Source organism: Clupea harengus, chromosome 5, assembly GCF_900700415.2.
Source record: "Clupea harengus chromosome 5, Ch_v2.0.2, whole genome shotgun sequence".
Taxonomy (NCBI): Eukaryota; Metazoa; Chordata; class Actinopteri; order Clupeiformes; family Clupeidae; genus Clupea; species Clupea harengus.
The window spans coordinates 25012302-25039541 of record NC_045156.1 but is presented as its reverse complement, the minus strand read 5'-3'; the positions used below and the strand labels follow the sequence as shown (position 1 = coordinate 25039541).

General features: G+C 45.8%; 2 protein-coding genes and 1 non-coding gene across 5 annotated transcripts; 1 reads left to right on the top strand and 2 right to left on the bottom strand.

Moving 5' to 3' along the window:
• The first annotated feature begins 577 nt into the window (after positions 1–577).
• Positions 578–649, top strand: trnaq-uug. The gene has a single exon. It is a non-coding gene; the product is annotated as a tRNA-Gln (tRNA).
• Positions 650–651: 2 nt separating this feature from the next.
• Positions 652–14148, bottom strand: LOC105895952 (tensin-2-like). Of its 3 annotated transcripts, XM_031568256.2 has the most exons (22): positions 14107–14148; positions 13766–13949; positions 13597–13647; positions 13161–13283; positions 12746–12810; positions 12540–12623; positions 12225–12337; positions 12002–12062; positions 11516–11591; positions 11011–11140; positions 10752–10817; positions 10508–10624; positions 9005–10399; positions 8675–8798; positions 7284–8446; positions 6107–6331; positions 5130–5207; positions 4952–5029; positions 4607–4775; positions 4389–4457; positions 3825–3857; positions 654–3346 (listed from the first exon to the last, which is right to left on the bottom strand). In XM_031568256.2, exons 2-22 carry the CDS (start codon positions 13925–13927, stop codon positions 3202–3204), a joined length of 4527 nt encoding a protein of 1508 aa, XP_031424116.1. In that variant the 5' UTR covers positions 13928–13949; positions 14107–14148; the 3' UTR covers positions 654–3201. The 3 variants fall into 3 exon arrangements, with proteins under 3 accessions (XP_031424118.1, XP_031424116.1, XP_031424117.1); XM_031568257.2 differs by lacking the exon at positions 3825–3857; XM_031568258.2 differs by lacking the exons at positions 13161–13283; positions 13597–13647; positions 13766–13949; positions 14107–14148 and having other exon boundaries at positions 652–3346; positions 12707–12761.
• Positions 14149–14198: 50 nt separating this feature from the next.
• On the bottom strand, positions 14199–26846 carry LOC116220546 (tensin-2-like). The gene is made up of 4 exons (XM_031568259.2): positions 26532–26846; positions 20198–20303; positions 20033–20070; positions 14199–14310 (listed from the first exon to the last, which is right to left on the bottom strand). Exons 1-4 carry the CDS (start codon positions 26646–26648, stop codon positions 14260–14262), a joined length of 312 nt encoding a protein of 103 aa, XP_031424119.1. The 5' UTR covers positions 26649–26846; the 3' UTR covers positions 14199–14259.
• Between the last annotated feature and the right edge of the window lie 394 nt (positions 26847–27240).

The following is a 27240-nucleotide window of genomic DNA, read 5'->3' as shown; positions in this document are numbered from 1 at the left end:
TTGGCCAGGGGATAGTGATTGTTCAACTACATCTACGGAGGTCACTTAAACATTGCACTGATTTCATATGGCAAAATTCTATGACTTCGCTTCAACTTATCGATAGCCTCAATAGCCTAGTGAATGAAAAGATAGCATGAATGGAACATGGCCACGACGGCCTTTGTAATCTATCTGACCTGCCCACTCGCAAAAGAGGCACACATCGCCATCTGCCGATTCTTTATCTGCATCCCTTATTGCCATGCGTTCTTTAATGACAACAAAAGTGTTAGGCGGATAACTTTCCTTCATCATACATACAGAGGGTCCTGCGAATCTACATGGCTTTTCATACATGGTAAGGATAAGGTTACTGTGATATTGAAGTCAACGTTATTCAAGTGACGAGTTCAATTCAGCGTTAGTTTTGGATGACGATTTGCTTATGTGATACAGTGTGAGTTAATTGGTCGAAACTACTTCGTGCTAAGAGTTGTATAGCTAAATGTAATATCAAACGTAAAACGTAAAAGTCGGTAAATATTTTGTATTTGTTTGCGTTCATGGTGAATTGACTTCCTCCACCAGCCGCGGCGGTCCTATGGTGTAATGGTTAGCACTCTGGACTTTGAATCCAGCGATCCGAGTTCAAATCTCGGTAGGACCTCGTCCTTTTGATGTACGAGTGCCATGTTAGAGTGTCGATGGAAGCTCAAAATTGTCATTACAGCCAAGCCCCTGGCACACTAACTGCGAATCCATCAAGAAGAAATGATCATACGGAGTAATAATCTCTGTCACAATATGCAGGTAATTGTGTATGTTCGTGCAAACAAGTAGCATCACATACCATGAGAGCGAAATAGAGACACTAATATTAGTCAGGAAAGTAAATTGAAGTAAAAATGGTATCTGCTTTATTATTTGTTGGTTAGTCAAGTGTTGCAAGACCAATAAACCTGTTTGGTTACTTGACAGGTAAACACTTAAATTGTTTGTTTCCTTTCGATTCCCGCCAATATGGCCTATCTTGCCAGTGCGTGAACACTAGCCTAGACATTAGCAATCAGACTGGCCCCCAAAGAACTCAACTTCTTTGAAACGTCTGAGGCAATGGGCTGTGTGTATTACTCTACCTTAAAGTTTATTCCTGCAGGAAGTCATCACTGAGGAGAAATAGGCTATCCTTTTTTGTTGGTGTATAAGCACACTTATAATATGCCTGTATGTCACGATAAATACATAAAAGGAAACATGTTTCATGGAAATACAACTTAATTTTATTTTCTGCATTTCTTTCAAAAAATAGCATATACATTTTATTTTCACTTGAACTTCAAAAAAAAAAAAAAATTACTTGCAGGTGATGAAAATATATTACTTCTGTAAGGTATAAAGATCATCAGGCAAAACAATGAATTGTCTCTTTTACAAAATGCTCAGCCATGGCCTACAATGTTTGAATTAAATATAAAAGCGCAACCCAAAGAGATTTGGCAGCATAGAAACACGTTTTCTGTGGGTTGAATATGGAATCTGCAGTAACAAGAACCTTGGTCTTCTAAGTGATCCTTGTTTTTATTTCAAAGTGGAAGCTAGAATTGCATTTATTTCAGTGTTGTGTAATCCCCTCACTATTTTTACTGTATAAATACTGTGAAGAGTATCATTTTCCCCTTGTTTGGAACATCTTACTACAGGGCGGTTCCCAAAAGACACAGTGGCGAATTTAGGGTATTAGGGTCTAAAAAAATCGTTGGATTATCTTTAGATGTGCATTCACACATTTCATACCCATTATGCAAATATTTGAGACCATATTTTAACCGGTTTTTAAATCTTAAAGCATAAAGGGTAGTGATGGCTTTGGTTACCTGAGAAGGTGTCATGTTAACTCACCATCTGTGCAGCCATTTCAATGGATTTGACCCTAAAATGATTCACCTTCCATGAGGAAAAACACATTCGCATTTTCATACCGAGCTAAAATCTAAAATAATTTTCTGAAACGCTCAAGATATAAGCAGAAATACTCTTCTCCCAGTCTCAGGTCTGAAGCTGCCTCTATCAATGCCACTGCATTAGTACTGCCACACTCTGACTGATACAGTCACATTCCATCAGACATAAGCTGCATCATCTCCCCTCCTCTGTTACCCTCAGACCAAAAGGACACTTGTGAGATTTCAAATAAGATAATATGGTCTTGGATTTTAATACTGAGAAGAAAGGATAGTAGGACCCTTTCCCTCAACGATCACAAGATAATAAGAGCTTTAATGTAAATTGAATGTAAAATGAATGTATTGCTTATTAAATATGCAGTCCACGATTCAGGTTTCGTAAAAGGTTGATGATATTTGAGCTCAACAGCCAGTCAAATTACGCCATTTCTTGTGTGCTGAAGTACCATGTAGATTGGCTGGGGTGGTTTATGGCTTGGTCTGATTGGCTGGGGTGGTTTATGGCTTGGTCTGATTGGCTGGGGTGGTTTATGGCTTGGGTTTGAGCCAATATGTTTGTTTCCCATTTACAGAGGACTGTGTACGAACACCAGAGTTTTGTTGAGTGCAAACACTGAACGGACAACTAGAGGGCCGTGATGAGGAATCTGCTGACAAAAGGTGTACAGGATTAGTGTCGCGGACTGCACCTTAAACTGAGGAACTTTAGACACTATTTGTATTATGACTATGCCAATGTCAAGGTCAGTATAAAAACAGTCTGAGGCTAAACAAACCTCTCGTCACTTAGGGTGTGGACCATAACCTGGACCATTTGCTCTCACATTTTGGTTTGGTTTGGTTTTCTGTGTCACCTGGGTTTGCTTTGGACTATCTAGTCGTATATTCATGTGTGTTCATTCTCACCCCATAGTAAAATACATAAAAAAAAAAAAATTAAAAGGTACAGTTTGAGAAATAAACTTCTGTGACACTGAGTGTGTGTGTGTGGAATCATCTGCATTATAGCAGCATCACAGCTCTTTCTTTATATCTGGCTTTCAGTCTCTCCCCTCATTAACCATTTCCCTCCCTGTATAAGAAATGAACCTTACACTTTCCTCATTGTACTATTTCTCTTCTTTCATGCCAGTTTCCACAGTAGAACAGAGTACTCGGAACCCTTTTCTTAAATCTCTTACCCTCTATCTCCCTCTTTCTCTCTCTGTCTATCTCTCTCTCACACACACACACACACACACACTCTCTCCTATTGCTATCTCCTGAGCTGTGGCCCCAGCATGACTTTGTTGATAAAGTTGACGATGGCCGTAGCAGGTTGCTCTGGGTCCATCTCGGCGAACAGGTGGCACACATTCTCTGACGAGCTGCCTGTGCGCTTCGCCACAAAGCCAAACATCCTGTAACAGGAGAGAGAGGAGAAGCTAGGTCACCTCACTGAGTAATACAAGCAAAGGACAGAGGGAGAGAAATGTTTGGGTAGACTGATGCAGTGATGGAATGATATCTGCTGTATGGTTTATGTTCGCAGGGGGAATTCATGTTGATGTTCTAGTGTATGTTGGTAAGAACGACTCTCCGTTGCTTATTGATATATATATATGCATTGTGATATTAGCTTTTGTAAACTGATGAAACATAAACATAAAAAAACATAAACAGACATATATGTATGGTATGTTATGTATATGATATGTTACACTATGTATATGCTGGGTGGAATCCACATGTCCGTTGACATAAACTCAAGTCACACAGAAATTCAAACAAGCCAATGTGCTCGGCCCTGATCATCAGAGCGGACATACAGTTACTGGGTGCCGTTGCACATACATTGTGGAACACGTAAAGAACACAATCAGCATGATCAGCACTTACTTGGTAGAGGGATTATTATCGGCATTAGTCCACCTGAAGCACAGACAAAGAGACAGACAAGGCTAAGAACCACATGGACAAGCAAGACAGTGGCAGCGGCTTAAGAAAGAGACGGGTGGGGAAATGTACATGGTTTACGGAGGGAAAGAATGAAGCCACAGCAAAATTAGTGAATTAGTGGGAGAGTACTCATTTGTGGTTGACACACAGAATGTTTCCAACAGAGCAGACAAAAACGTCTGTTATCCTGTTGCACAGTAAAAGGCAATGCACGCTACACGAACCCTCTCACTGGACGGGCTGCACAGAGCAGTACGCTTCAGGGCAGCTGTCATACACATGCTGAAGCAGGTGAGCACTAATTATACAGAACAAGGCATATATAGACCTCGTTTATGCACTAAACATGACCGTATCAACCGTATCAGCTTCAAGGCCAATGGCTTGCATTACAATGGCCAGCAGCACAGCAATCACACGCAGTTCCTGGTATAGGAAATCCTGTATGGCCTTAGGTGCCAGAATTGCTTGGCTTTTTAGATGATAGTTGTATGCTGAGATTACCTCTGATCCTGAGGGTCCACGTTGCTGAAAGTGACACTGTTGATGGGGTAGTGCCTCCTGAAAAAGACTCTGGAGAGTAGACAACAATATTAGTAAGGGAAGAAGAAATGAGTCTCATTAGATTTTTTTGTTTTCAATTTTAGTATTGTTTGTATGCACGTCTCTGTGATCGACTGAATGTGTGGGAGAGTATAAGATTGTGTGATTGGCTTGTGTACCTGCGCTGGTTATCAGTGAGTGTTATGCCCTGGGCTGACACTTTAAAGTGGACCACCGTTGCCGTGGGGCGGGGCTCCTGACTCAGAGTGACCCTCGTTGCCTTGGAGATAGCCTGAGGTCCAGTCAAAGACTCTGTGTCCACAGAGTTCAGATAGAGGACGTTGCATGCTGCAGGGAGGAGGAGAACTGTGTGGGTACTCTGTTGATTCTCATCTCACAACAGAATGCTGATATAGAGCACCTCCTACTGTCGACAGAATGCATTGCACTAGTCTGGTAAATGTCCTAATTTTGGCTAACACACATGCACTACATAAACATAGGGGCTATCGCAACAAACGTACCTGCCCCTTGCTTTAGTAAGTCTGCTGCTGTACTGGTATGAGTGCCACTCTGCAGTTCCTGCAGTTCTCCCACAAGATCTAAAAAAAAAACAACAACAACAAATGATTTCCCAAGTTACACTTAGTACAAACTCATACACATAAAGAAAATGTGGTGTTGATGGGGGGGGGGGCAGACCTTTCTCTGGTATCCGCAAGGCACACGGAAGTGAGATGGGAGTAATGGAGTGCTGGTACACCAGGGCTGACAAGCTTCCTGTGAGAGGGTAGAGGGGGAGAGAGTAGGAGAAGAGGTTTGTTGTTTCAACCAGCAAGGTGCAAAGCTGGTGGTGGCATCCGTACAGAGATGATAGACCTCAATAACTGTAAAGACACTGTAGTTTAAGTTTATGGTTTCTTTACGTTTGCGATCTCGTTTTTTGAGATAAACAGACACTGTATCTCTGTAGGTGTATCTCTGTAGGGATCCTTTCCATGTAGTCAGCCCCTTATAATTACATAATGAGCCTGTCAGGGGCTTTGACGCACAGGCATGCCCCATAGGATTACATTGTACAGCCACTTTGCGGCTGCCGGTTGTATAGCATTCTAACTCAATACTGGACTGATTACGGTCGTTAATTGTGCTTCGTAAAATGTTTGACCAAAAAAGATAGGACCCACGTTAGAAAATCCAGAGGTTTCCATATCTAACTGGTATCCAGTGCTCAGTCAATGATGTCGTATTGAGATGGGTATTTCTTGAAATTCTCTCTTCACAGGCGAGACCTTCTGGCCGGCTATTATTGCTGTGTTCCCTCTGACTGTTTGTCCTTCACAATCCTTTCAGTGATGAAGGTCATGCATTTCCCCCCACTCTTCCTCTTGTTATTTTTCTTCTGACCTTTATTTATGTAGCCTATATTCTTTGAGTTATTATCCTGTATGACTCATGCAACTGAGCAACCCTGAACCTTTGGCAAAACAGTGACCTTTTCTTTATCTAACCGACCTTATCCTCTGGACAGGAAAAACAGTATTATCCAGCCTATTCATCCTCTAACCACTATTCATCGTGATCGCTATGTGCTCAACACTCCCTCTTCCCTCTTCTCTTCCCCAGTTACTCCTGCAGGTTATCCGTTCTATTTGTTTTCCCTCCGTCATCTTGCTTACCGAAGTAGGACTCATTCTGGCATCCCTTGATCTTCACACCACGGGAGCCTGTCTCAATCAGGAAGTGCCGGACAAGCTGTTCCAGGGGGTCACCCTTGTTGCCATGGTTATTGACATTGGGTGGAGGGGTAGCTACTTTGAGGGCAAGCCCATAAGCACCTTGGAAGGAGTTACTGTCTCTAATCAGGAAAGAGCCAGGCTCTTTATCCTTCAGCACTGCAATGGCTGTGAAAAGAGAGAGGAGATCAGATGATGAATGATGTAATATCTACATAAAATAATTATGATTAATGCTAATATACTGTAAGCACACTGCCTAACCAGTTAACCTTCACTTGTTTGTATGGGAACGTTACTATAAAAGAAGTTGCACTTGATGTGGAGGTTGTGGAGGAGGAGCACATGAACTTAAAAAACAAATAGTAGTTTCCTATGCCAATGAATGCTATAACTTAAGCAATAAAGAGAGTATTTTCATGTTTTGGTAAGGTAAAGGTAATGGAGGAAGTAATATGTTCACATTAATATTATTCTTATTATTAGCATCCAATGTCACATTAAGTAATTTAATATGAAGCTACACTGTGGTAGGGCAATGCAACAAAGCAGTAAGTCCATGACTATTTATAGTATTTGCAGAGAAACAAAGTTATTCAATTATAAATATGAATATAAATATTTCTTGTAACATGAATTCATTATACTATACAAGGGCATTTCCACAGAGTACTGTTGCAGAAGTTGACATGGATGCAAGAAAAATGCTTTACAACTCAGTTTCTCTCAACCCTACTAATTGACTTAGTGTGGCCCTTAATATGGCCTTAATAGGTCCAGGAAGGGAGTAGGGAGTAGCATGGGACTTAGTGTATTATTACCTTACTATGTAGTAAAGGACAGCAGAGTGTCTCTGTGCTACTCTCGAGAACCCAAGTGATACATGCATGCATTTTAGATCCCTTGTTGGATTAATTATAAAATGGTATTCATGTGTAACAATTCAGAATGTTGTCATGTTGATCCAATCCAGAGCAGTGAGACAACTGATTGAAAACACCTGATGAATTGTGTGATCACTTTAAACAACTGTGGTTAATCTGGAAAAGATCTAAAAGTGACTTAATTCACAAGACCTGACTGAAGAAACATTGGGAGGCATACACAATGGCTTGCCCACCTTGATCCCTTGAGATGCCTGGCTTGTACCAGAACTTGGAGCTGTCCTGCACAAACTTGGCACTGACACGGCTCCCTGAGTCCTCCCCTGCACCGTGGGCCACTGTGGCTGGTCGGAAGGCTGGGGGTGTCAGCTCACTCTGGGCCACTGTGGCTGGTCGGAAGGCTGGGGGTGTCAGCTCACTCTGGGCCACTGTGGCTGGTCGGAAGGCTGGGGGTGTCAGCTCACTGACCGCGGGCGAGAAAGTGACATGCAGCTGGGATGTGGAACTAGAGGTGGAGCTCGATGAGACCGAGGAGCTGGACAGGGCCCCGGTGGAGGCCCTGAGAGTGGAGGCCCTGTTGGGGGACCCCTGGAGGGCCGGGGGCCTGCGCTTCTCGGGCAGCGGGGGCTGCGGAGCGGAGGCCGGGATGGTGATGGCTGTGTACCCCGTGTAGGGCACGTGGGGCACCGTGAGCAGCGGGTAGTAGTAGGAGGGCAGCGGGAAGGACGGGGTGGCCTGGCCATCCGGGATGGGTGAGGGCGCCCTGAGGTCCCCGCAGCTGCTGCCCACCTCACTGGAGCACGCATGTTCCATCTGCGGGGTCAGTCTCCTCCCATCGGGGAGGACGCCCAATGAGGACAGGTCGGAGGAGGGGTAGCGACCAGACGAGCCAATGGACGGCTGCGGTGTTGACGCCGGGGTGGAGTCAGGGGTGGAGCTTGAGGTCGGGCTTGAGCGCAGCACCTGCACCTTGACGGAATCCGGGGATGGATTGTTCTGGAGGGGGGGACTGTCGGCCATCACAGGGGCTGCCTGAGGAAAGGCGCGGGAGAGGGAGAGAGCGGGGCTGGAGCGGAGCTCGCCAGAACTTGTTGACAATTCATTAGTGGATTCTTTGGCCGTGGTCTCCGGAGCAGCTGGCTGCTGTGAGTGGGAGCTCTGTCTCGGTGAACTCTCGCTGGGAGTCGTGAAGGGCTTGCAGCTGCCTTGGACGCTTTTCTCCACAAGAACAGGGGCTGGATCTATTGCAACCCCACTAAGGGATTCTTTTTGCTGAGCTGCAGTTGGCTGAGGGCACTGGATTTGGTCCTGGACTGTTTGTGAGCCTTGAGAGGACGACAGCTGCTTGGAAGGCACTTTAGGAGTGGATCTCTGTTCTTCTACATTAGCTCCAGTAGAACTAAAAAAAAAACAAAGGGCATTGATAAGACATCCATCATTTACCTTCAACTTGCCTACAATAAAACTTATATATATACAAAAGTATGAGGAAGCAACTCCCTTCCACTTAAATATGCTATGCTGAGACCAAGGACAAAGAGAGCAACACATCACATGAAGAAACTGAAAAAGAACAAGGTGAGAAACGAAGAAGTGGTCAGAAACAGGATGACAGAGAGAGATGTACCTGTGCTGCATGTGCTGTTGAGCCTCCAGGTTCCCATCATGTGCTTTCCCTGAATCAGCAGATGGGTGAACGTCTCTGTTGGATGGCTGGGATAGAGTATTTGAAGCCTTCTGATCAACCACATCTAGATTAGGAAAGGGGGACAGAAACGGAAAACACAGAAAAAGCCACAGAGAGTGGTTACTGATAGCTGATAAGAATACAATATATCACAATGACCACTGACATACAAGAGGTAGAGCTTCATAAAGAAGTAGTAAGCTTTTTTGGGATAACTATCAAGTAGCAGCTAGTAGTAAAGACTACTGTGTAGACTAGTGTGAGCATCACCTGTAGTTTTGCTCTGCTGGCTGACTTGGCTGTTAGTCCCAGCAGTGGGCCTCTGGGCCTGGTTGAGGCACGCCTCAGTTTGGCCTGCTCTCTGTGGGGAGGGGGTGGCTGGCAGAGGGGAGGCAGTCCTGGACTGGCCCCCTGACCCGTAGCCGTGGCTCTCCCTGCTTGAAGGCGGCGAGTGCAGCGCAGGGGAGCAGGGGCAAAGGGTCTGGGGGGTGTGGTAGCCGCTGCTGGAGCTGTGCGGGCTGGGGAAGGGACTGGGCATGCCGGAGGGGGTCGGGGGCTGAGCATCCTGCAGGCACAGGGGCAAATCGTGCGCCTGGGGCGAGTGGCAGTGTCTGTATGAGGTCATTGCCGAGTGACGGCGCCAGAACTCCGCCTCCTGCTCCCTCTCCCACAGGGACTCCGCCTCCCTGTCCCAGACAGGATGTCCCTCCCTCCTATACCCAAACCTCACCTCCCGAGCCCAAGGATGGCTCTCTGATTGGCCGGGGCCAAGGCGGAGTAGCGTGGGCTCTTCCCGCCGCAGACGGGAGCAGTCTGGGCACTGGCAGGAGGTGGACGCTGTCGTGCTGAACCTCAGCTCGTGGTACGGGCTCGGGGGCAGCGATTGGTGCAGGGAACGAGGGGGAGGGACTGCTGCGTGTGGGTGAGAGGGATAGGGGTAGAGAGAACACACCTCCCCCGGGCAGTAACTCCTGGGAGAGGTGGGGAGTGTGTGCGCATGGGGGTGCGAGTGTGGATGGTGCGAGAGAGAAAGGGGGACTCCCACCCCCTGAGCCGGATAGGAGTAGTGCGGCCTGGACGGTGCCTGGCTGCAGGAGCGGTGCAGACAGCGCCCTCTGTCCCACAGGAGGTCCGGGTGGGACAGACAGGGCTCCAGCAGGGGAGGGGGAGAAGTCCTGCTGACGGGGAGCGTGTGGTGCTTCGGGGGCTGGCCCTTGGAGGCCGGGTCGCGCCTGTCCATGTAGTGTCCATTGGTTGTGCAGCTCGGATGGGGGCCGCAAGAGGGACGCGGGGAGTACGTCCGTGAGCAGCAGGAGCGCTCTGCTGGCCTGTGGGGGGAGCTCTCCCCGTCATCCAGAATAGCCGTCTCCCTGTCCCTCTCCCGCTCCCTCACTCCCTCCACCTCTCCCAGCAGGAGCTCCAGAGCCAGGCGCTCTTGGTGCGCAGGGGTGGGTGGAGGGGGAGGAAAGTCCCCCAGGTGGTTGGTGAGGGCAGACGGGTGTCCTGATGATGCTGGGGTTGAGCAGAGAGACAGAGGCTGGGGTCGAGCGGGAGGCTGAGCTGGGGAGCTGGGGCTGGAGGGGCATCCGTTGGAGCCCGGTGCACGGCGCTTCTTCACCTGGGCATACAGACTGCCATCTAGAGGACCCCGGGTGTGAGCAATGTCTGTGCAAGGGGAAAGAACAGGGGTTATAGAGAACTTAAGAGCTTAATGTATGTAAGTGTGTGTGTGTGTGTGTGTGTGTGTGTGTGTGCATGTGTTTGTTTGTTTACCCTCTGTGCTGTCCTGATGGTACATGTTAAAGTTCTCATAGGAGTCCCATCGCACCACAGGATCTGATGTGTTATAGTCAACCTTCACGCCGGGGTCATTCTTCTGACACTCTCGACCTGCCCATGACACAGAGTGTGCAGAGTGAGGACACACACACGCAAAGAGTCACATGCTAAAACAAACACATTGTATTGTAGGTTGATAGAGTCATGACGTGGTTGTGTTGATAATACAGGTGAGCACCTCCAACACGCTCCGGGCCGTATGAGAAGACAAACTCCACAGTGGCATCAGAGGGGAAACGGTTATCTATAGACAGTCAGAGAGAGAGAGACAGAAAGACAGATTCAAACAAATGAAAGCCTTTCATTCATCCATTTTCATCAATATCTATAAGCATCTACGTATTTCAATGTGCATTCAATGACAATGCATCTGCAAATACAGGTTTTGTGTATGTACATGTGGACAGCTTTATGCTAGTGTAAGCATGCATATGTACCAGTGCAGGCTTGGTCTAACTCTTCTTTGCCAAACCAAAGCTGGGATCCGTGAACTGTGCATGTGTGGAACTGTACCCTAAAGACACAGTCTCGGCCATATCCATTCATGTGCCGATGATAACATTTCACCTAGAGAGAAAACAACACAGAGATGAACGGAACAAAATATATTTAAAAATCTTTTTTTTTTTATTATTATTATTATTTAAGCTAGCTCGCTTGCTAACTGATGTATTTTGTATGTATTATTATTCCATATATATTTATTTACCATATACTTTTTGGCCTGTTCTTAAAAAATGTTTTGGCAGGGTTTCAGACCCAGAGCACAGAACTACGTAGTGAATATCCTGGGCAGCTACTGAGAACACCATGTCTGTTTATCTCTCCTGTCTCTTTAAAGTCATGTGCTGTATACTCGTTTCATTTTTACATAAGTGTTAGCGACTGAGAGGCCTTTGGTGCACAGGGTATGGCAACTGAGCATCTCTCCATTTGTCTTACCATGATGTCCCCTTTCAGCAGTAGTGCTGGCTCTACGGTCACACACACAGACCTGTTCCTGGTGCCCTGCACATCACTGCACACACACACACACAGACAGACACACATACACACACCGTTATCCACACTGAAGTGGAGCTCCTAGTACAGTCATTCAAAACCAACTGCGCATAGTATCACAGGTACACTTGGACACAGTGTGTAAAGTACACAGGGATCTGTTCCATGTACAGGGTTACGCACAGCCAAACAAACAGGGTTATGCAAAGTCAAACATACAGGGTTACATACAGTCAAGCCAACAGGGTTTTGTAGGCCAACAAATCTAACACTAAAAATACATTTGAGTACGAGCACACATACCACATTTTAAGTATTGTCAGTATGTAATTGTGTAATTGTGAAGTATTATCAGTATGTAATGTGTGTGTAATTGTGAGTATGCATCTTAAAAATAATCCACAGTTCAGCATATTACAAACTTACTATATCCCAGAGGTATAAACCAATTGAAGAGACTGATAGATCTTCAGGAAAGGGGTATAACCTGAGAAGGAAAGCAAATGGAGATGAAATGATTGTTTTCGATCATCTTTCATCTTCTCTCATCTAAGAGCAAAACATGACTGGCAGCTTCATGACAGAGTCAGTCTCCTGATAAAGGACCCCTCCAGCTATGGCAGCTGAGGCCCGTCCCAACGTTAGTTACCTCCTCCGCTCTGGAAGTCTGGCAGAGAGGGGATGAGGACCTGGTGCAGGAACAGAGGACTGCTGTTCATCTTAATGCTGCCAGACAGAAGGCCACCAAAGTAGTAAATATACCTGAGAGAGGGAGAGAGAAAGAGAGAGAGAGTGAGGGAGAGACAAAGAGTAGGTGGGAGGAGAGAGAAAAAATGCCATAAGAGAGCGAAAGATAGGGCCCTCTTTCCACTGAAAAGGTCAGCCTTAACACTATCAGGTGTTAAGCTGTCAGACGGGCACAAAACATAAAAAGGTCAAGTGATAGTTATTTAGGGACAAGTACCTGTTTTGAGAAGGCTGGAGAAAGGGAGAGATCTTATCCTCGCAGAACTTCCTCATGGCTACAGTGGACAGAGCCTGGTCAGCCCTGTGGATACAAACACACAAAAGGGTCACTTGGGAAACTCATTAGAATGCTTCAGGTTAGATAGGTAAGAATGAGAACCTTACCCTGCAGAGATCTTACTGTAGTGCATGTAGGAACCTTACCCTGCAGAGATCTTACTGTAGTGCATGTAGGCTGCCACAATCACCCCTGTCTTTCCTTTGTTCCCCTGTAAGATAATGACAATGAGATAGTGAGTATATCATATCATACTATATCATACGTGTTTGATAATCCTATAACATACTAATCATTCTTTCTTAGCAACAAATAAATTGAAGAATTAAAACAAAGGTGGCAAACACTTCCAACAGAAAATACTGTAATTCAATTCAATTTCTTTTAATGAAAGGTGTCAGATGAAAGTTGGAGAATACATCTAAGTAAAAGTCAGTAAAATTCTAAAGGCTCGTCATCAACATCAAAACCGTGCGCTCAGCTCTCAAAAACTGAAATATCTGTCTGGTTACACCTGCAGTTTGAGCACAGAAATGAAATAGGAAGAGTTGAACCCCTGACCTTGCAGTGCAGGACCACCACATGCTGGGGGTCAGATGTCAGCCAGCTCTCCATGGCTTTGCACACGGCACAGATCTTATCCAGCGGAGGGGCGTGCAGGTCCGGCCAGCCGAACTCATGCACCTGGGGGGAGGGGGGGGGAGGACAGGGGAACAGTGGGGTTGGTTAGGGAGAATGGGTTTGGTAAGAATGGGTTTGGTAAGAATGGGCGCTGGTTGAACATCTCATAGGAAAACACAGATGTGTAGCTCCACCATGGTCATGCAGGTTCCCAGAGACAGGCAATGGTAATATCAAGATGATACATGATTTCATTACTGCTTTGAACTAGTTTGTAGAGAATGCACACTTTCATTGTGTTCATACAGCTGTCCTGTATAAAGGCATTAGAGTAGACGGCATGAATGAATGTATATATGTTTTATCATGATTGTACCTTTGGATTGAGTCTGTTGATGTCGTGCCGCTTTTCAGACAGATTGAGGAGCTGTAACGAAATCAGAATAGAAAAACAGACATTACCAGACATGTTACTTTACTGGGTTTTGATAACTGTTCAAGAAGGCAATGTTGCTACAGATCAAAATTGTAAAACTTGGACCCACCAAGAACTTGTCCTGGTGTTTGGACTTCAGCATGGCAGCTACTTCCTTTAAGTTCCTGCAGTAACGCTCTTCGTCCAGGTCGGGCAGGAAGAAGACGGAGATGATCCTCTCCGTGATGTAGGTGAGGTCAAAGTCATAGTGCCTCTCCATGACCCGTTCCATCACACAGTCCTCGCTGTCACTCCTGGGTTCCGAGAAAAGACAGCGAGACCACCTCAGCGTCAGTTCACTTCAGCTCAGTCTGACAGGTAATCGCCATGCTCACATCACCTCAGGAGCAAACACTCTACTGCCCACGCAAGCCCTCAGCTGACCCCATAGGATATGAGCAGACAACTCACCTGAACAGACAACTTTTTGATTTCTGGGCCGCTGGCTTGACTGAGCCCTGCAGGGAAATCAGACAGAAGGTCATCTCAGGAATGCTTCCACAAACAAAGCCAAATCAGATGGACATCAACAGCTCATATAAAATACTTGTTTTCCAGGTGACTTCAGGTCAAACTCACCCGTTGTTCAGAGGGGGGCACACAGGAGGAGGGGGCCTGTGTGGAGAAAAGAGGATGAGAGTGTAAAGCCATCAATAAAAAGGGTAAATCCACAGACATCCAGTATATGAAGACACCAGAGGATTGCGTGTTATCTGACAACATTCTCAGGTTCCGCTGGCAACCAGGAATTGAGGGCTAGAGACAGATAGAGGACAGGGAAAAACAGGGCCAAACAGCTGGCCTGGAGGGGAGGCTGAATCACAACCTGTCAGAGCGATTTAGCCAGCATGCCTTCCCACCGCAGATATGAGTGGAACTCGAAAATGCACACTGATGGCACACATGCATGCATGACATGTACGGGGGTGGGGGGTTGTAGGTGGGGAAGGTTACAGGATTACCGACCATTTCTAAAACTACTCAAAATCCTCGCCTCCTGAAGGGAAGACTGGCAGGGAAATGTAGAAGGTCCGGCTTCATTCGTTCTCAGTTCATTTTCAACGTGCTTCCAGTCAACATTTTGCAAACTCTCAGGTGATGCCAAAGTCACATCTCCCCCACAAGACTACCAACTATACATACTGTAGGTGGTTAAAAATCACAAGATTTTTTGGGCTCTTCTCCCATGAGGGATACATTAATAAGAGAAGGTCACTGTAGACTGATCCCACAAATGGGAGAACATTAACATGAATGGGAGAACCGCTGAGCTCAAACAGCTACGCCTGAGTGGTTTTCTTTTGATTTCATTTCTTTTCATTCTTTAAAAAATGAACACAGTTTTGAATGTAATGGAAATGGAAGGGACAGCCTACATTGTGTAGCTGTAAAAACCCTTTTTGGGGTTATGATGGGTATTCAACTGAACCTAAAGAATTTGACAGGGTTTTACTTGGGGAATAATAGCAGGCCCCTAAATCTCTCTCTGTCTGTTTGTCTCACTCTCTCTCTCACACACACTCACACACACACACACACACACACACACACACACACACACACACACACACACACATATATATACACAAGATAATTATATCCCCCCCGAGTCAATTATGCAGGCGTTTCCTGAACACAACTGAACCAACTAGCACTCTTTTCCTTCACTCCCTCTATCTTTCTGTCTCCCTCTCTCTCGCTTTCTCTTGCCCTCTCAAACTAAAATGTACAAATATAAACAACAGTTATGTAAATCAAATAGGGACTTTAATTAAACTACAGTATGGGAGTACATTAATACAGATCTTTCATCTCTGTGTTGGTGTGTGTGTTCTGGCGATTGTTGACATAGAGAAACGCCACATTTGATAAGAGCCTGACTCAGCAACACAAAATGGCATGTGTGTGTGTCTGTGTGTGTACACAACAGTGCGGAATTGGTTCCTACTTTTATGTCCATGTTTGTATGTGTGTGTGTGAGTGTAACCATGTGTGTGTCTGTGTGTGTGTGTCTGTGTGTGTGTGTGTGTGTGTGTGTGTGTGTGTGTGTGTGTGTGTGTGCGCGCGTGCACGTGAATGTGGAGACAGAGAGACTAATTGGGATCCTAACAGGGTGAATGAGAGGGCAGTCCTAAGACGTCTACCCAGACTTCTCCTCAGATGAATGAGCTTCTCCACAAAGAGCCATCATTAGCGCCGTTAACATGCAAGAACAGAGAGAAAGCATAGCTGTGCGAGGAGAGAGAGAGAGGGAGGGAAAGAGAGAGAGAGAGAGAGTGATAAGTGTTCAGATAGATATTCTGGCACCGATCCCATGCCGGGTCAGTGAGCACCTACTCATGAAAAATTCACACAGCTGCTTTCAGAACCAACCTGAGCTTCAGCAGTGACATGCAGTGTGACAGACAGTAATGTATTCGATTAGGCTTCTGAAATGGCATGGTGAAAGACTGACAGCAGAACGGATACGAATTGAATTTGTCTGATACGAGCTAACACCCCCCTCCTCCTCTTCTTCTGTCTTTCACTCTCTGCTTTTCTCTCATGCGCTCTCTCTATCCACCAGCAGTCGGCAATTACTGTTAACAGAGGAACTGATGATGGCAGATGAAAGGATTCCTCCTTCTCTCTACCTCCTCATCTTTCCATGTCTTATCCTATCTTACTTTTCTCTCTCTCTCTCTCTCTCTCTCTTTCTCACTCTCTCTCTCTCCTTCCTTTAGTGTCCTATGGTTTTTACAGAGTGCCTCTGGGTCTTCACCAGCTCATTACGACACACGCGGACATGTGGCTCCGTTCAGTCACCACAGCCCACATTTGGCCCGTGTGTTTGTCGGAGCTCGGGCCCACTTAGAGAGGTGCCAGTCTTTAAGAGGAGTCCCCGGAGGACCATCTCGCCACGGCCTACTGTTTGCCACATCAAACGCGCCCCCACTTAAGCCACAGCTGTCCGAGCCCAGCCACTGCAGCGACCGCTCTCTTACCAGCCAGGCTCTCCACACTCCGACTGGCGCAGCGAGACGTAAGTCTACTACGTATACTACGACACCGTCGCAGGTCCGTGTCTGTGCATTGGTAAGAGTTGCCACGGTGTGCAGCAAGAGACGTAGAGATTCTATTTTCTGCCCCTGCCCTTTTCATTTTTCACTCCAGACAACGAGGGGTGACGCTCCCCCCCTTGGGTGCTGTCCCCTTTCTTTCTCCGCCGGCCGAGACGAGAGGAGCCCGGGTGTCCGCCCGAGTGAGCAGAGACGGGACGCAGAGCGGAGGCGACATCGCGACCAGTCGAGGCACCAGAAAGACACCACGCTGCTGAACACAAGCCCCCAACCTCCCCCCTCCAGCACCCAACACAACTCAACTCAACGCCCCCATCAGTCTTATACTGAAAATCGACTGAACACACACAAACATGGAGTCAGCCTCATGTAAGGGAATTTGGGGGGGGATTCAGGTCACTCCTTGTAGATTTGTTTTTCTGATGTGGCACCTCTACAGTGGGTCGGATTAAGGCCGCAATTTTGTTTCACTGGCGCCCGCTCAGTCCAGCCAAGCATCACTTAAGATAACACGCCCACATACTCTATGCCCCCTGCACCAAAATAAACAAGGGAACACAGAAAAAAAAAGAGACAAGGATATTTTCATGCACAGAGAAAATGTGAGAGAGAGAAAGAGAGGAAGAGAGAGGCAGACAGTGCGGGTATGTGAGAGGGAAAGAGAGAGAGAGAGAAAGAGAGAGAGACAGACAGTGAGGGGGTGGGGTGGGGGTAGAACAGCTGAAGCATCCCTTTGCCTAGACACTGGAATCTCAGCAGGATTTAAGGAACTATTTTGATGGATATCAAAATGCTTATTTTAGTTCGTCAGCTGGTTGGTTTGTGTAATGCTTTCTCTAAATGTTGCCTTTATTTTGAGACGTGTCCTTCACAACACACGCGAGCATGCTATGTTCAACACTCCAGCCCATGTTACCTTACATGTCTGATGCAAGCATCAGTGCGCTCAAAACAGCAGTGCTCTGCTCTGCACCACAGACGTTCAAGATAAATCACCACTCAATCTTAACTATATCAGTACAAGTCGCCACCCCAGTCTGTACTATACACCGACACTAGCTCCTTCTCCTAAACTAAAGTACACATAACATCTCATTAGTAACACATGCATCATGGGAGATATCGCTTACTTTAAGTGCTTTAGCCAGTATCCCCTTCAACAAAAAAAACATCTCCATGATAAACAAACAAATACTTATTAAACACATCATTATATAAGGTGCATTGTGGGAAATGTGGTCTGTGTCCATCCGTTAAGGCCACACAGGAAATGAAGCGGGGCTGTGTAATTACTTCACTGTGTGCCTCCATTTATTGCTTCCTCTCACAGCGGGCCAGTCAGTGGCGCGCTGTGGCCCCGGCGTCAGTGCTCCAGGGAACGCTGGCTTGTGTTCCGGTGGCACCACTCGGGTGACTGCCCGGAGGAGGGGACGCGATAGGATACCGACGGCGGAGACCACAGCACAACTGCACAACTGTCATCTATGTGGGAATACCGGCTGCCAGGCAGCCACGTTTGGATGACTTCCATGGGTCTGCATTAAGCTGCTCTGAGTCGCGACTCCGCACAAGAGAGGAGAAGTTATATTTAAACTCTTCCCTCAGTTTTATCTCTCTCTCTCTCTCTCTCTCTCTCTCTCTCTCTCTCCTTCTCTCTTTCTCTGCTGGCTCGTCTTTTTTTCGTTCACTGGGTGCTGTTAAGAGAGGGGACTAAGAGGATGTAAACACTCTCTAAATCTTGTTTATGAGTGTTCTACAGACACACACACACACACACACACACACACACACACACACACACACACACACACACACACACACACACAAACACACACACACATTCATACACACAAGACATGTTCCAGAGATTCAAGATAGCGGTCAACACACTCAATAATCCTAGGTCACTGTGTTATTTCCAAAAAGCTCACGAAAACAACCAGATGACAGACCGAAATGCCCCTCACCCCAGAGCCACAAACCATGTCAACCCACAGTTGAACTGCGATTCACCCACAAGTTGAGATTCACTCACGAACCACACCGATCATTGATAAAGCCCACTTAGTATTATGCACGTGAAGTCTAACGACTAAAAAAACAGTAGCCCAAGTCACATACTGTGCAATCCCAATCCAAACCAAACTGCTTTGACATTTACATTCGATTAAACCCCCAGTCAGTGTTAGATCGGAGGCAGACTTTAGCCCCTCGCTCTTACCTCTCAGAGATCGGCCGGTGATCCTGTTTCACCACACTCCAGACACCACACTCTGTCTGCATCAGTGGGGAGAACAATCTGGCATGCTACTATCTCTCTCTCTCTCTCTCTCTCTCCCCCCACTTTTCTCTCTCTCTTTTTGCTCACTCTCTATCTCTCTCTTTTCCTCTGACCCACCCCCAGAGGGCAGGGAAAACTGCGTCAGAAGAGGCAGAGACAGTGGTGCAGGAAGACGACAGAGCACGACAGAGGGGCACCAGAGAGTGCCTGCCTAACAGAGCCTGTGCTACACACTAGCTGACCAGCTGCCCTGTGTGTGTGTGTGTGCATGTGTGTGTGTGTGTGTGTGCATGTGTGTGTGTGTGCATGTGTGTATCTGACCACGAGAGAATCATATTGATGGCATCTCGGGTGTGATCGTTATTTCTATAAATACACACTTAACATCCCTGATATGGCTTACCCTAACAGCGCTTGTGTGTGTGTGTGTGTGTGTGTGTGTGTGGCTGAGGGAGTGTGTCGATGTATGGGGGAGGTGAGGACAGTTATATGGTAATCCAACAACATTGTTGTGAGCCAGGGTCCATTTCTATGTCACCAAAACTAAATCCCTTTCAAAAGGAAAGTCGGGCAACCAACAGCTGGAGCAGATGAAGACCCCACAAACAAAGCTTTGCATTACTCAGATTAATTTGAGGAAGACTTTAAAAAATGTAATATGTGGGACAAAGACAGAAGAGGATTGTTTTTTGTTTTTGTTTACATCTATTATTTTGGGTAGGACAGAGTGAGGGTTGACCTTATTTGAGCTGAGGTAAGTCAAGTTGAATTCAGTTTAATGTCTTCAGCGAATGAGATTGAAGGTCCAACCCAGGCTAAAGCCCGAAGCAGCTGTGTTTATGGTTTCAGGTTGCATATAATAGAACTTGTCAAGCTAATCCTACTGCTACACTGCTTTACTGTACATAATCATCATAAATTTAAAAGCAATGACATTTATAGTACATGTATATGTGCATGTGAAGCGTGTGTGTGTGTTTTTACAAGAAAGCCTTACCTTTGCTTCACATTTCCTATGGACAGCAATTTTACAATCTAAAGTAGAAAAAAATAGGATAGTGGGGTAAATTCAAATTGACACACACGTAATCCAACAAAAGGCACAAATATCGAGGTAAGCGTGTGTGTGTGTTGGTACAGTATGTTGAAGGGGGAAGCTAACCTTTACAAAAGAATCCATGGCTGTCTATGGTCTGCTTGCACACTCCACAGTGGTGTTTCTTCTTGAAGTTTTTCTCTTTGAAGTTATGAGGCCCAACCTTGCCCAACTACAACAGAAGCAATACACAGAAGCAATACCCATGAGACTCATCTTACTGTCGAGAAACCATCCTGGAAAAAATCACCAGTTTTAGTTTTCACATTCATCTCTTAACATAAGTACATTTTTTTAGTGGAACATGTAAACAAGCATTTCCAACTCTGGTCTTGATATGGGCACTGTAACAAAACAGAGAAATAGGGTATTCAGAAAGGGACATTCACCGCCAATTAACGATGGCAGTGGGACTCCACAGCTTATATGAGAACTGCCCCCCCCCCCACACAGCTACTGCTCATGAACTGGTCTAGTATGACGGGGTGCAAGCAAACCACTGGTGAATGAGCACTGTGTGTGTGTGCTTACTCACGTGGCCCCAATCCCTTTATTCAGTGCACCCTACAAGGCAGTTTTAGTGTCTGCAGCGTCGAGGCCTTCCTCCCTCAAACCCAATGGACACGTGGTCCTCTGACATTGGTTTTGGGAATGCTTGAAGAATTTGCTAATGGAAAATATGACCATCTGTCAGAAAACCTAGATCTGTAAGGATGCCTGTGTGCGTGCGTGCGTGCGTGCGTGCGTGCGTGCGTGCGTGCGTGTGTGTGTGTTTATGCGAGTGCTCTTGTGTGAGTGTGAGTGTGTGTGTTTGTGCTCTATATAAATTGTGTATTTATGTTTCCTTTTCAGGCATGTTCCATGTTCTATTTTAGCTCTCTCTCCCTCTCCCTCACTCGAACACACACACACACACACACACACACACACACACACACACCTAACGTCACATCGAACATGTTGCATCCCCATCACCAGCCTGGCAAAACCTTAGAAGCAAACCTCCCAACTTGAGCAGCTCTCCCCCCCATACGTAAACACATTGGCTCGGATTACAGCCAGAACCTGACCGCCAAGGTGGAAGGGTAAAACACAACAAGAGAGGGAAGGGGGAAAAGGGAAAAGGGAAAAGGGAGGGGTGACTAAAAGTCTGCGTCAAGGAGGCGTCGGAGGCAGGGGAGAGGGAGCGAGTTTGGCCGACTCTCCTTTTTTTTCCCCCTCTCGCCCGCGTCAGCGTGGTGTAGATGTTTGCACAGCTGCCATGGGGATGGAGGAGCAAAGAGCAGAGCGGAGCACAATGCCCACTCCACTCCACTCACACACACACACACACACACACACACACACATACAGCGCTGTGGGCAAAGTGGCACTGCCAACGACAAGCCCTGCCAGCACTGGGTACACTTAGTCATGGCTAAAAGGGATCTATGTCTTAAATGAGGAGGCTCACAGATAAACTGTGACATGCTGCAACCAGATGCTTTGGCTTTTTCCCTTTCGCACATTTAAACAGCGGGCGCTTACCAAGGCCAGGATGGGTGACAGATTTCCCTTTCAAACACCCCTCTGGTATATTGTGGTATTGGTGGATGAGGTACATTGGTGTCATTCACACATCTGGATGTAAACGGTGGTAAATAGTGCAGGAGGGAACAGCCATGCTCTGTTCTTGTGAGATGCCGTTTTATGAAACAGCTCACACTAATGTCCCGGTCGGTCAGGAAATAAACATTACATGGCTATGGGTGTGTATGTGCACTGGATCAGGAATGTGTAAAGACTGTAAGAAAGGTCTTGTGTGCAATAACTGGGGGGAGAAGACAGGGTATGCTAAAGTGTGACTAAGTGTGACTGAATGTGTGTGTGTGTGTGTGTGTGTGTGTGTGTGTGTGTGTGTGTGTGTGTGTGTGTGTGTGTGTGTGTGTGTGTGTGTGTGTGTGTGTGTGTGAGAGAGAGAGAGAGAGAGGGCTGTGGGTGAAAATACAAAGATGTATGGACCAGAGGACTGCAGGTGTGTGGGTGTGTTTGTTTATGGAAAGTGACAATGACTCGTGTGAGGAATACGCTGTAGGCACAGAACACTCTCCTTATTCAGAGCAACCTGCCAGCACTGAGACTACATTACCCATGAACACACAGGGCAAACCCAATATCTTTTATACATCATAATAACCCTCAATAAATCTCTCTGTCTTTATCTCTTTCGCTCTCAAATTGAAAGAGGCTAAATCTCCTTGGCCATAAAACAACATTGGCAACAAAACAGCTATAATGCTTCAGAGGCATTGGAGCAATAGACATGGCCGTGTTAAGTGCCGTGGGCTCATTCAAATGGAAAACAACTGTAAAACATTGATTTGCTGATTGATCTGCCCCTAACTGCCCCCGGGTGTACTTTTGCTGGTCATTTGTGAGTTGGAGTGCGTCTGAGAGTGTATCTGTTTGTGTGTGTTTGTGTGTGTGTGTGTGTGTGTGTGTGTGTGTATGCGTATATGTGAGAGTGACATAGAGAGAGAGAGAGAGAGAATCATTTGTCACGTGTTGAGTTCCTGCCAATAAATACAATGTGAATGGGTTGTACAGCACAGTAACAGTAACTTAGGCAGCTTATACCCCTCATCCTGCTTATCTGTCTGTCTCACTATATCACATTTCACTGCTGTTTGAAATGAAAGTTTCTAAATATGGAATACATTTGTCTGCCTCTCCTATTGCTGCAGGTCTCCCTATGTCTCATTCTGACCTCCTATTTCTCTCACCACTGATTAGGTTAGGAGCGCTAATCAGGTTCACAAGGTCTACGCACACAGTCGCTAAAGTCTCTAATGTCACTTTGTTCTGGATTCATACTGAATTGGGAAAAGTACAACTGGAATTTTAGTTTGTTTCTCTGACCACTAAATTAGCAATGACATATCACTGGAAAGCAATTTGCCTGACATGGCTTCAGCTACATTCATTGCATCCCAAACTCTCTAACTATATACTCTATTAACTTTAAGCAGTCTGCAGTGGAGACTTTCTCTGATGGATAGAGGCAATTTAATGTCATGAATGATCACATCGGAAAGCCAATTTACCCCACTCTTTTACGTGTGCCAACCAGAGGGCTGCCATGAGATGATTAAATACAATTCTTATATAATGTTTAATTATATGATTATGGCTGACTACTTATGATCAATGTGGATTACACAAGAGTAGACACACACACACACAACGAATGAGAGAAAGAGAGAGAGAGAGAGAATACTTAATGATATCCTGACACAAATGGAAAAGACAAATCTAACCACAAAAAAATGTTTAGTCTTCATGTGTGTCTTGTGGGCTAAAATGCATCACAGAAAACTCACATATTCAGTGTAGCTGGATGTCAAATAAAATAGAGGACATTCAGTTTTATTCCCGCATGTTCTCAATTTGTGAGCAGTTTGCCTAATGCAATCCCCGCTGGAGAAAATTAGGCACCTTATATAAGAACTACAATGTTATTTGGAAACTCAGATGATTCCTTAGAGTGACTACCTAACTGAAACGACGTCTTGCATGTATAAACATTCTTTCCTATACTAACACAGACATCGTCTATCTGGCAGGGGTGGAGGGAATTTTGAACATTATCCAATTTGCGTACCTAGACCATAACGGGGAATTTACAGAACTCTTCAGATGACGCTGGTAGGCTACAACCCATTGAAAGCCTGATTCTGTGGAAAACGTACCTTACAGAATCAAAAATAGATCCATGTTGGCTAGCAGAAAAAAGAGAGCGAACTATTGCCTACTAAAATATCAGTTGCAAATGAAATGAAAACAGCATCTCTGAGCTAATAAAAATCTTTGAAAAGGCATAGCTTTTCCTGACAAACTCCCAAGCCAGTTAGTTCAAACAAACGCCATAACTGCACCACAAACACGGATTAAGTCTTACCTTACTCATCGCTATTCGTATCTGTTGTGTTTGCTCTTCAGCTGATGTTATGAGTCCATGTGCAAGTTCAAGTATCTGCGAAAGGATGCGGAGTTTGCAGTACGCTCAAAGCCATTGGTGAAACCTCAGTGGTCAAAAACCTAATTTCCCCATCAGACCCGCAGGCGGAGCCACATGCCCAGTGAACGTTCCACTGTCTAGACTCCCCGAAAGGCCACTAATCATTGGTCAGTTTCGTAAGGGCGGTCGTTTCAACTGGCGACCCAAGCGTTCTTGTCATACTCTGATCATCACTTGGCAATGTGATGCTCAGTTAGATACAGTGGCTTCTAAAGAGGTTTGGGTGCTTCGAGTATTTGGTCTGGCTCCAGCAAAAGTTTATTAGACACTGAATTAAAATATTCAAACAGTACTAAATATTGATGAAGATACCAAATTCTCTCTCTCTCTCTCTCTCTCTCTCTCTCTCTTACACACACACTACATTACAGTGCAGTCATCTGATTGGAATGATTTAAAGCAGATTGAGGAATGTAAATTGCTTGTATCCTCTAATCAGTCCCTCCAGGATTTTTGTGATGTTGCTTCTCACAAATTGTGGGTTGCAATTTTAACTTGTTACCGCAATATTTTTGCAAAGGTCATGGAATTTCTACATTACATGCGATTGATGTTTCAAATGTAAATATCACCACCATTTAAATGCAATTTTTGAGAATCCTCACAGCAAATTCAGTGACTTTTGGCACCAACAATCACAACAAACCCTGGCAAGATCCTGGATGCCCTTTATGTGGTATTAACCAGAGGTTTTCGACCAGTGGTCCACGGCCCCCTGGTGGTCCGTGGAGGTGTTGACCACTCATTCAATAATGTAGTTTCACTGTGGGAATCACAATTTTTTTAACAATAGTGGTCCTTCTTTGTAAAAATGGTGGTCGCTGGGTCAATTGAAAACCCTAAGTAAAAAAACTTTTTCCAAACCTCTTATAATACATTCTCCAAGCCTCTATCTATGGATATCTGATCTACATCTGCAGATGACAAAAAACTATTGTCATCGACAAAATGCCATATTACATCTGACTGCATATACTGTTTAGAATAAATTGTATACAAATAATATGCAGATGTGTAATTTATCTGCAGCCTTCAATTATGCACTTAACAAAGGTTAAACTAGACATTCATACTGAAGCCAACAAAACAGGAGTGAAGGTTTTCTATGTCAGGACTCCAATAAAAAGATGAATTATGTGTCCCCAACCCCTTCAAACTTGAGTTCACTCTTCTGGTATTTCTCTCCCGCAGACTCTGAAATACTTCCCTTACAAGAACAAAGAAAGAAATTCATGAGTCATTTAATGGAAGGAATGAATTTGATGGCTATGAAACCATTTGGATATATAGCCCTTAATTCCAACGTTTGTCCCCAGTGCCTGAAAAGCATGATGTTTTCAGTCTTGTGACTTTGTGTGTGTGTGTGTGTGTATTTGAGTTGATCACTGACATTGCTGTTGCCTCTGAGCAGAGGAGCCATAATTCCTGGCCCATGAAACAGTAACTCTCTCTCTAACACACACACACACACACTCACACACACACACACACACACACACTCACACATTCACTCACTAAACATTCCAGCTAGGAAGAGACGGGAGCAGGTGGGAAGCCTGAGGTATGCTCCCACCGTCCTGGAATCCGGTGTATTTATATCTCCATAAGAGTGAGACTGAAGGGACACTACCAAAGCCACCAGAGGAAACATGTTTGAAGTCACACGTGTGCTGGTGAACCATAAGCCATGAGGGATACCGTATCACAGGGCGAGTAGGTGCTGTGGACATGCCTGCTTTTTGAAGGACAGACTGTCACGCTAGCTTAGCATCACTGTTTGTATGGGATCACACATTGGTGTTCAGTTGCCAAACACAAGTTTCTAAACAGTTGCTAAACACAGTTTAGTAGCCGAACAAGTCTCTTATGCGGCGCACATGGAGTCTACCAGGAAGACAGACACACATCCTTACAAATGAGAGCCAATGGTCATAGCTGAGCAAAAAACTTCTTAAACATCCACTAGAAGACCTACACAGGCAAGTACACTCCAAAAGTGAAGGTACCTCTGACCTCTATCATTGTTTTCTCATTTAGTTTTGTGTCCCATAAATCACATGTATATAAAGGCTTAGTGACAGAGATAAATAGCTAGGGAGACAGAAAAGGCAATTCCTAAAAATGTCAATGGGTTTAAAAATAAGGGATAAAAAAAGACCCTCAACTGCATTTGTGATGGTCAACATTACTGTACCTGGCCATTTATGAACAGTATCAAACTACTAAGGTTAACCTGTCGCATCTATAGCAAAATATCTGACAGTTGGTCTATGACAGTGATGATAATTCACTGATGACATGGAGAAATCTAAACACAGTCTCTTGAGACCCAGCATGGCATACCTCAGCGAGGCTAAGGATCTCCGGGCAGTCCTCTGAGCAGTCCCTGGTCTTCGGGTGTCCGGCTGGTGCAGCGCCCCTCTCCTTTACACACCAATGTCCACTCTGAGCACAACCCATAGCTCTTAGGATCCTCCGTCAACTTCTCCCGATCTTCTTCTTCTTTGTCCCCTCTTTTTTTCCCCTCCTTTGTCTCCCTCTCCTCTTGTTGAGCCAGCCCTGCGCTCCCTCTCTCTCTCTCTCCGTCCCTCACGGAGAAGCGGATCCAGAGATCTCCCCCTCGTTCCTTGCTCCTCTCGCTCTGCTCTCCACACCCTCGCTGCTCCTCTGTGGCTCTGTGTGATTCTCTGGCTGTCAGGAGAGAGCTGAGGAACCCTACTCCCGCTCCCCCTCACTCCCCTGCCCCTCGCTCCCTGGGTGTCCGCACGGTCTTCAAACCCACACACACACACACGCACACACACACACACACAGCTGTTTTTGTCAGATGATGTCAGGCCTATCCACCCTGTTTGGCGCTCCTTACTCCATAGGGGACCATTAGAGCCGGCAGCACCTCTCTCTTTCTCCCACTCAGATGCACGCATGTCCACATGCAAACATCCACAAACCCACTGCCCTCTTCTCTCTTCCCAGCTGCAATTAGTTCTACATTCCTCATCATTGAAGAATTTAGGGATCATGGATGAATCCGCCTGTCTTCCACTCTCAT

Excerpts from the sequence above, each read along its gene's own strand:
- LOC116220546 (XM_031568259.2), bottom strand. The coding sequence starts at position 26,648 with ATGGGTTGTGCTCAGAGTGGACATTGGTGTGTAAAGGAGAGGGGCGCT. Across the intron at positions 20,071-20,197 it reads CCATGGATTCTTTTGTAAAG|ATTGTAAAATTGCTGTCCAT; the intron begins GTTAGCTTCCCC and ends TTTCTACTTTAG. Across the intron at positions 14,311-20,032 it reads ATAGGAAATGTGAAGCAAAG|GCCCCCTCCTCCTGTGTGCC; the intron begins GTAAGGCTTTCT and ends TTCTCCACACAG.
- LOC105895952 (XM_031568256.2), bottom strand. The coding sequence starts at position 13,927 with ATGGAACGGGTCATGGAGAGGCACTATGACTTTGACCTCACCTACATC. Across the intron at positions 5,030-5,129 it reads CTTGCGGATACCAGAGAAAG|ATCTTGTGGGAGAACTGCAG; the intron begins GTCTGCCCCCCC and ends TTTTTTTTTTAG. Across the intron at positions 4,776-4,951 it reads CTTACTAAAGCAAGGGGCAG|CATGCAACGTCCTCTATCTG; the intron begins GTACGTTTGTTG and ends TCCTCCCTGCAG.